This window comes from Lutra lutra, chromosome 18 (assembly GCF_902655055.1).
Source record: "Lutra lutra chromosome 18, mLutLut1.2, whole genome shotgun sequence".
NCBI lineage: Eukaryota > Metazoa > Chordata > Mammalia > Carnivora > Mustelidae > Lutra > Lutra lutra.
The window spans coordinates 40,193,317-40,202,529 of NC_062295.1; the positions used below are offsets into that span (position 1 = coordinate 40,193,317).

The following is a 9,213-nucleotide window of genomic DNA, read 5'->3' on the forward strand; positions in this document are numbered from 1 at the left end:
TTCTGGCCCCAAGTCCTCTCCCACAGAGGCCACATCCTGGGCCCCCAGTCCTGGGCTCTGTCTCTCCTGTGAGGAGCCCTGAGCCTGAGCCACTGCTCTGATTCTCAAGTTTCTGAGCATTTCCTTGAACCTGGCCAGCACACAAAGCTCAGAGGCCACCAAACACCTTGGTGTATTTAGACAGAAAAGCCTGGGCCTGGTCAAATTTCAGGGTAGAAAGGATTTTTATGCGACGGCCTTCCCCCTGCGTGGCAGGGGTGATAGCTACCTGCAGGCAAGTATTTTGCTCTGGCCTTGCTGCTAGTTAATATTTCACTCCGGGCTGCAGCATGGGCTCATGCTGGTCTGTGTGGCTGAGGAGGGCCCGGGGGTGGGGGTAGTGGTTTAAGCCAGGACAGTTTAAAGAGATGCTCCTGAGGATGCTTCTCCCCTTTTATGAAGATGTCACCCAACACAGCTGGCAGGGTTCCAAGGGCAGCTGCTTTGGGCACCCCGGTTGGGAGAACCCTTTTGTTATGCCTCACTGGGGCCAGCACGCCCCTCTGCTAATTTTGTTCTCAGCCACCGGCTTACAAGGCTCATTAGGCTTCTGCAGACTCTCCTGACGTGTCCACCAGAGTAATGTCCCCGAGCATCTGAAAGCTTGGTGGCCAGCAGCTCCCCAGGGTAAGGTTAGGAGCAGGCCCTCCCATTCACTCCTTTACCAGCTTGTGCACGCACTGTCTGACTTAGTTTCGGGAGCCAGGGACCAGGACCCCGCAGGCCACCCTGCCCTCCAGAAGAGTCAGCACCGACCCTCCCTGGACTCCGGAGCAGCTCCCAAACCACCCAGCAGCCCTTCTCAAGGAGGCAGTCGTTCTGGAGACAAAGGCACTGCCCTGAGCAAGAGGCAGCATGCTCTCCCGCCCCACAAACCTCCCCTTGCTGGAGAGGGGTGCTGGGGTGGGGATTGAGCACTCTGCCAGGGGGGTTCCTGCCCTCTGGGGTTCCCGAGCCCCTGGGCGTCTTTAAACGAGGCCTGGGATGTGCAAGGCCATTTCCTGGGAAGGCGAGCACAGGTTAACGGCTGCTTGACGGTTTGGGGCCTGCCAGCACCCACCCTGAGCTGCCCTCCGCCTCACTCACCAGTCAGGATTCTCCGCGGCAACCTTGGGGTTGAACCTGATGTCGCTGTTCACATTGAAGAGGACGTCGTCCTCCGTTAGCGGTGGAACCGGCACCTGGTAGAGTGGGTGTTCAAACAGCCGGGCCAGGAGAGAGCTGTCCCCGCTGGGGCCAGGGGGCGGCGCCGACCGATGGAGTCCGGGGTCTCGGAGCAGCGGCCGGTGCGCGGGATCGCGGGGCCGGGGACCGCCGGGATTCTGGCCCTGCAAGGCGCCTTCGGCGGGTTCGGCTGCCGCGGGCAGTTTCTCCAGCGAGTGGGATGTGAGATTGGAGGAAGGGTCGGAGCTGAAGTCCTGCAGGATCCGCAGCGTGTGTTTGTTGGGCCAGCCCGCGTCGCCGGCTGCGGAGGAGGCGGCCGGGGGCTCCCCGGGGCGGCCCCGCGCCTTGGCCCAGGCAGGCGCCGCCGCCTCGACCGCGGGTTGCGCGCAAGAGCAGCCGGGCTCCCCCGAGGGCCGCACGGCACGCCGCTCCAGTTTGGGCAGCAAGTCCAGCACGATGTGCAGCGCGCAAGCCACCAGAAACACCATCAGGATGAGCACGCGGAACCTGCGCACCAGGATCATCTTCATGGCCGCGCCGGAGAGCGCGGCCTGGGACTCCGGGCGCCCTCCCAGAGCGCGCTCCGCCCGTGCCCCAGCTAGCCTCGGCTTGGCACGAACGCAGTGCCGAGGCACAGGTCAAGGTCCATCTGGCGTCGGACAGCTACCAGCTCCAGGGTTGTCCCCCCGCCCACACCACGTGTAGGGCGCCCACCACCAAAGAGCCCGCTCGCCCGGCCATCTCTGGCCGTTCCCTCTCGCCTCTCCGGAGTGGCCGCGCCCTCAGCGGCCGGGCCCAGAGGCCCTGGTCCGCGGAGCTGGGTGCGCAGCCGGGGGAGGCCCCGCGCACTCAGCGGTCGGCTTGGGGTCTCTGCGCTCATCCGGCGCGCAGGGGTCTGACGCGGCGGCCCATCTAGGCCAGGGCGCGGCGGCCTGTGGGTGGCGGTGGAGATGGCGCGGTGCAGTCCCCTCCGCGGCTCCGTGGGCCACGCCAGGCGCCGGGCCGGCCAGGCGGAGAAGGGGCGGTTCCTTCGGGCAAGGCTCGTTTCTCTCACGCAGCGGTCCGGAGGCTGGGACCTGGAGGGGGATCAGGGCGCAGAGCCGCGGGGACAAGGAGGTGGTGGGCACGGGGCTGCGGGGCGCTCGGAACGGCCGGGGAGGTCCCCGGGCAGGTGCAGCGGCCGTCCCCGGAGCGCAGTGCCCGCGCGGCCGAGCCTCTCGGCGCCCCGCGTCCCGGCCGGCAGATATCCGAGAGCCGCGGAGCCGCCCCCCGCGTCAGCGCCCGCAGATTGGCGGAGACGCAGCCCCGCGAGTCACGGCCAGGCCTGAGCCGACTCCGCTCCCTCTCCTTTCTCCTCCCCTCGGCCGCGCCCCGCGTTGCCTCTGCAGCTCCCGGCCCGCTAAGGAGAGGGCGCCTTCTTCCCTTGGTGGCCGAGAGAAGACGGAGCGACCCAAGAGACAAAGGCCGGAGGGCTCGGGCGCGGCGAGCCGACTCCCGCAAGACGGGGAGCGCGCGCGGACGCTGTCGAAGGGGCCTCTCCGGCCAGGCCGCGGGACGCGGGACCTCCGCCCGCCTGGGGCCGGCCGCCGCCAGCTGCAGCCTCCGGGCTCCTCCCCAGATGAGCCGAGGGCCGGAGTCCAGGCCAAGTCCCTCCCCGGAGCCGCCGGGCGTCTGCGCCGCCGGATGAGCTCCCTGCCGGGAGGCGACCTCGTACCCCCCACCCCGGGAGGCCCCCAGCCGCGCCCCGCACCCGGCGTGGGGGAAGAGGGGACGACCGGCCGCCGCCTCGTCGCCGGAGAGACGAGAGGAGCTCGGTATTTCGCCCAAACAGCAAATCCGGAGGCGATGCCAGAGCGGCTCCTGCTCCTGGCTGGGGCCCCACCCCACCAAGGGGACACGCCTGCGCCTTGACTCTGGTGGCGCGGGCGCCCCCGCGCTAGGATTCGCTTGGCACCGAGAGGTACCTGGTGTTTGCAGAGGCCGCACCTCGCTGGCCTCTGTGTGTGTGTCTCATTTGCTTGGCTATGTGCCAAAATCAGCCACCCAGGCCTAGGGGCGTGGCACTTCTACGTGGCCTCTTCTGGGCGTCCAGCCCCCAGTAGAGAATATTAATGTGAACGTCAGTCTAAAGTCCTGGTGAGGAGGGTAGGTGACCCTGGCCAGCGGAGGCACTCCAAACATATCCACAGCCCAGCAAACAGTCTCTCTGTCTGCCCCATGCCCTGGAGGCCCCGCCAATGTTCAGCCTCTCTGGCAGGACTGAGTGGGGGGGCCTGGGAGTGAGCCCCTGCTTTCCTGTCCACTTGCTGTGCTGCCCTCTCTGGACGCCAGTTTCCTCTTACCTGCATTCAGGGTGCTTCACCCCTGGGACTCATGGACTCTCTGTGTCTGGCCCGGGCCCTACCCTGCATGCAGTAGGCACCCACCAGATGCTGGTGATGGAGAGGTGTCCCAGCCCAGCTGGCCAGAGAAGTGAAGATCTCTGAAGCCATTTGAAAATTAAGTGGAAAGGTCACTGGGCCCCATCTGGAGCTGAAGATAGAGCTGGAGGTGGGAGGGGGCGGGAAGGGAAGGCGGATCTGACCTGGCAAGAGCTCCTCCTCCCTCCCACACCGCACCATTTGTGTGCAGAAGAGGTAAGTTTGGGCAAGGTTACCTGGACAGGCCAAGGAGATGATGTCCAAGATGAGAGGTTGGTGAAGGAGCCCCTCCCCCTTACACTGGGAGAGCAGAGCCATGAGCCCCACAATGTGTCCCTTGGCCTTGGGGTTCTGCAGCCTCTGGCCCCCTCAGCTCTTCCCTGGACTGTGGCCTCAGGGTGGCCGTGGGGAGGCCTGACCCCATGAATCATGGAGAGCATGTAGGGGGCCTCCATGGGTCTCATGCCCAACCCCCCTCCCACCATGGATTCTTAGGAAAGCTGAGGTGTTAGTTGGACTTCTGTTCACCACTGGATGGCTCCCTTGCCTAGTTCTTGGTTCACCTTAACTATCACCTTGAAGAGGCATTGTCTTACTGACCAGATGGTTTCAATGTCCCACTACTCTGTTTCCCTAGCAACACCCACCACTACCTGAAAGTAACATCTTCTGTTCTTGTCTATGGCTGGCCTCCCCTAAAATGCACAGGCCTCACTATGTAGGAACCTCCCAGCATGCCTTGCTCACAGCTCTACCCTGGAGCAGAGCAGGTGCTCAGGGCCCCTGGGTTCTCTGAGGACGCCCCAGCGGGAGTGTGGTCCCCAGAGTGCCATCTGAGGCAATCTGCTAGGGAGGGAGATGGTGTCCCAGAGGACTGTGGAGGGAGGGGTTTTCCAGGCAGAGGGGGGGTGGGCAAGCAGCCTGGGCCCTGGATGTAGATGTAAGGCCTTCGGGTTCTTTGTGGCTGGTCCCTGGGGACAGGGAGCACGGGGAGATGCCGCTTGCTCTAAAGTGCTTAGGATAACCCAGAAGTCAGTCACTCCTCGGTCTTGGTTAAAGCACAAAGGAGGCGAGCCTCCCACCCTGAACCTCCCCTGGGTGTGCGAAGCCCCCAGCTGGGCTGGCCAAGGAGGTGCCCTGAATACAGGGCTCCTTTAGGAGGGCAGAGGTGAGGCCAGGGAAGAGTGCCAGTGTAGGAGATGCACAGTGCTGGCTGTGGAGTGAGGGACGGGGGAACCAGAGCAGTGGTCGTCTGTGATGGGGGACCCCCACCACAAGGACACTTTGGGGTTGGTGTAACAGGTGATGAAGCAGAGCTGCTGAGGAAAGACTGTCCTGGGAGCTGCAGGCCCAGCATCAGAGGATGACTGGTTTTCCTGCCCAAATGGCTGGAGAACATTCCAGAAGGGCCCAGGAGAGAGGCCCAGAGGGACCCACCCACAAGGTCCTGGCACCGACATGTCTCAGTCCCTTGATGTTTTCCTAAGGATTACTCATCCAGGACCCAGCGGGGAGGCTTCTGGAACTGTTGATCACAGGCCAGTCCTGGCCACAGGCTATTCTGGGAGCTGGGGGCAGACAGGCAGCAAGGAGAAGGTCATGGTCTTCACCTGGGACCCGTGTCCAGGCGTCATGGGGTGTGCGGTTCTAACCCTTGTCCACTGGCACCAGGCAACATGGAACTGGACTTGGTGGGCAGGGGGACAGGCTCATGGGCCTGGGCAGCGGAACTTACACAGGGAAGGCCCACCACCGGGTGAAATGCCCCCGCAGGAGACGGTGAGCTGACACCAGCGTCCTCTGTGCTGGCTTTGAGCCACTCCCCCTGGAGCAGGGGGACAAGGTGGGGCCTCTGGCTTGTTCATTCTCCAGCCACCAGGCCATCGCCTGAGGGGTCTTTGGAAAAGAGAGCTTCTTTGTTCTAATTTAAAGCAACAGGTCAAGAAGCCAAAAATGAACAAATAAAACCATAAAAAAGCTTGACTTAACTTTGGAGATCTTGGATCATTTAAATACGTGATTTATATTCTAGCATACATGGAATAGCCACGAAAACTGACCATCTGTTGACCATAAGGAAAATGTTAAGAAACTGCAAAGGCAAATGTCTACCGTCTGTTCACGGTGTGTGTGCATGGACACACTGACAGAGAAACGCAGATACACACGACCTGTGGTCCCTTCACTGAACACAATGCAGTTTAACAGAAACAAGAGCTAAGCTTTAAAAATTTTTCTACCTGGAGATTAAGACTACAAATAAAAACTCGTATGTATAATTTGGGGGGTCATGAAGGAAACCAGAAGAGAAATTACACACTCTTTAAAAATGAAAGCAAGTGGGTGCCTGGGTGGCTCAGTGGGTTAAGCCTCTGCCTTTGGCTCAGGTCATGATCTCAGGGTCCTGGGATCGAGTCCTACATCGGGCTCTCTGCTCAGCAGGGAGCCTGCTTCCCTCTCTCTCTCTCTCTTTCTCTGCCTCTCTGCCTACTTGTGATCTCTCTCTGTCAAATAAATAAATAAAATCTTCAAAAAAAATGAAAATGAAAACAAGTGAGAACAGCACCCATTTAAACCAAAGGGTGCTCGGTGGGAGGTTGGGGTGATGACCGCACTCACTAGAACACAGGAATGACCACATGTACGTGAACTGAGTTTTCGGTCCTAGAAACTAGAAGAGCAATTAAAAAAAAAAAACCCAGATAGGGCGCCTGGGTGGCTCAGTGGGTTGGGCCACTGCCTTCAGCTCAGGTCATGATCTCAGGGTCCTGGGATCGAGTCCCGCATCGGGCTCTCTGCTCGACAGGGAGCCTGCTTCCCTCTCTCTCTCTGCCTGCCTCTCTGTCTACTTGTGATCTCTCTCTGTCAAATAAATAATAAATAATAAATAAAATCTTTAAAAAAAAAAAAAACCCAGATAAAGAAGGGATGAATTCATGCAGAGCAAACCAAAAGCAAGTGCATTAGAAAGGGAACAGGGCTGGAGGTGGCTAAGAAGATGGAAAAGGCCAGCGGGAGAGCCAGTGAGTGGTGAGGCCAGAGTGAGCGACGGGAGGGGATGCAGATGAGAGCCCTGGAGAGAGGTGTAGGGCTGGGCGGAGGTCCCTGAGGAGAGAGTGCCTCGATGCCAGCTTGATGATGCAAACAGAAGAGGTGTTTTTAAAGAAAAGTTCAAATGGAGGTCTAGAAAACAGGGCTAGACACATCATCGTAGAAGTTGAAAAACGGTCAAGTATTTATCCCTAAACACAGAAGTGTTTGCCGGACCTTCATCAGACGTTTGAAGAACATCTAGATACTTGGCATGTTACGGAACTTGCTCCCGAGTGGAGGAAAAGGGTGGAAAGTCATCGGCCACTTCAGACACTGATGTCCCCAGATAAGGCCATCCCACGTCTAAGCAGCGAGCACGGCACTCCGTTTGCTTCATAGAGAAAGGAGAGAGTCCTCTGATTGTTCGACAGCTGCTAAAAATCCACTTTGTAAAATTCAGCCCTTGTCGGTGTTAACATACCCAGCAAACCACGAAGGGTAGGAAATTGCCTCTCTCCGACGCACCCTGCTGCTCCAACCACTCACCAGAGGGTTGTTACAAACACTCCACGCAGGGAGGAAGCACTTCGGAAACACACATGCGCCCATGTCCTCGTGGCTTGGGGCTTCCGGGTCCCCCCACTTCCCTGGCTCCAGCCCTAACATCCCAATCACTGAGCAGATCCCAGTCCCCTCCAACCCCCACTGCTCCTTCTCGGCCGCCCTCGCTATGCAGTCTGATAATCCGGCTCCTGCGCCTGGAGATGAGAGCTCAGACCCAGAACCCCTGTCTCCACGTGCCCCCGGTGTCTCTTCCAGTCCCACTGAAAGTCACTGGTGCACTCCCACTCCACATCTGCAGGCCGAACGCCCAGCTGGCTTTCTCTGCTCGGATGGCTGATGAAAATCTCAAACCTAGCATGCCCTAGACCAGAATCTGTCTGCCACCCCCCACCACCGCCCCCCACTACCCCAGGACCCCTCCTGGTCAAATCTTTGCCTGGGCCGAGAAATCTTGGAATTATCCTGGATATAAATCCTGCTAATGCAGTTTTCCAAAACTCATCCTTACCACCGCTGCTACTGATTGAAGCCAGAGTCAATCGCCTGGACTGTTGGGATAGCCTCTTCCCTGGTTTCCTGTCTTCCGTCCTTGTCCTGCCCTCCCACTCCCACTGCGTGCTGCACAGGACATCGGAGTGATCCTACTAAGACAGAGAGTAGGTCAGTTTTCCCCGCAAAGCCCTTCAGTTACTCTCCATCCAAAGCACTGCCCACGACCTGCAAGGCCATCCAGGATCAGCCTCCATCCCACTCTCTGACTTGTCTTGTACTTCCCTCCTCTCCTTCCTAGGCAAGCAGGTGCCTACCCCAGGACCTTTGCATGCACTGTTGAAGGACTATGGCCAGATGTCTGTGGGCTTGTTCTCTCATTTCTTTTAGATCTTCACACCCTCGCTTGCCACCCTTCACCCTGCTGACAGAACTGCTCTCAGCAGACTCACTTGGGGTCAGTGAAAAAAAAAGTGGCTGTAATTCCTAATCACAGGGCAAAAGCAGCATTAGGGGACCAGTCGGAGACTGCGCCTCCCAGTGAGGACCCAAGGTCACATGCAGGCGCCAGCCCAGGGCTTTTTGCTAAGCTCCTTGGAAGAGAACAGCTTAGAGTCCCAGAAGATTCTCATGGCGTGTCACCCTTTGGTCATGGGAGCCATGCTTAGTGACCAGTAGGACACTAGTGGGGAATGCGTGATCCTGTGGAGAATCCCAGATTTCACATTGTCAGCCGCTGAAGATGGGAAGGAAGGAGGACGTGTTTGAGGATCTGGGCTGGGTCAGTTGGGAAGACCCTGGTGGGTCAGTGGGGCCAAAGTGACCCCACTCCTAGAGGTCACCACATGTGGCCTTCTTTCCTTCTCCTGAGGTTTGGGTTTGAGCTTCACCTTCTCGGGATCGTCTCGGTGAGCGTCATTTCCTGCCATGACTGGCACCAGCCTCTGCAGGAGGCTGGGTCCCAATTGCTTCATGTCCCTTTTGTCTTGTCACCTCCCCCCACCCCCACATCCAGGGCGCTCGGTGTGGTAGGGATGGGGGCAAGGGGGTAAAGGTCACCCAGACCTGTTCAATTCAGCTGCTGTTTGCTGTGGACATACCGCTGTTTGCTGAGGACCTGCCGCTGTTTGCTGAGCACCTACTGTGTGCCAGGCCCTCTGCTAGGGATTCAGGGGAGAGAAGGAGTGAGCCAGACAGGTCCCTGATGGAAGGCCTGGCATTATCCTGTCACCTGGAACTCCTACCAAGAAGCCACTTAGAGCAATGACTGAACTTTGAAAATAGCAAATTCTAATAGTTTGAAACATTTCCAAAAAATGGCCAGGGTCTCTCCTTCCTGAGCATTCAGCAGGACCAGGCAAACCCTGGGCATAATGGGAAGGGGCCAGGGGCACTCAGGCCCCCTCCTGGTGTCAGGGAGGCAGGTCCTTCCTGGGACCCGCTTGAAAGAGCCCACAGACATAGCCAACCTGGCCTCAGGGGTAGGAGAAGGATCTTTCCCCTG

The 9,213-nt window shown here is 59.1% G+C and overlaps 2 protein-coding genes across 2 annotated transcripts in view; one reads left to right on the forward strand and one right to left on the reverse strand.

The window, feature by feature from the left end:
- FAM20C (FAM20C golgi associated secretory pathway kinase) overlaps positions 1-1,909 on the reverse strand; it is a 36,109-nt gene extending 34,200 nt beyond the window's left edge. Inside the window, exon 1 of the mRNA XM_047713896.1 lies at positions 1,126-1,909. Coding sequence (XP_047569852.1) covers positions 1,126-1,733 — 608 coding nt within the window. The 5' untranslated portion in view covers positions 1,734-1,909. The remainder of the gene's footprint in view (positions 1-1,125) is intronic.
- Positions 1,732-5,921, forward strand: LOC125090461 (translation initiation factor IF-2-like). The gene is made up of 3 exons (XM_047713129.1): positions 1,732-1,815; positions 1,909-3,017; positions 3,556-5,921. The coding sequence occupies exons 1-3, from the start codon at positions 1,732-1,734 to the stop codon at positions 3,677-3,679; spliced, it is 1,317 nt and encodes a 438-aa protein (XP_047569085.1). The 3' UTR covers positions 3,680-5,921.
- Positions 5,922-9,213: the final 3,292 nt, after the last annotated feature.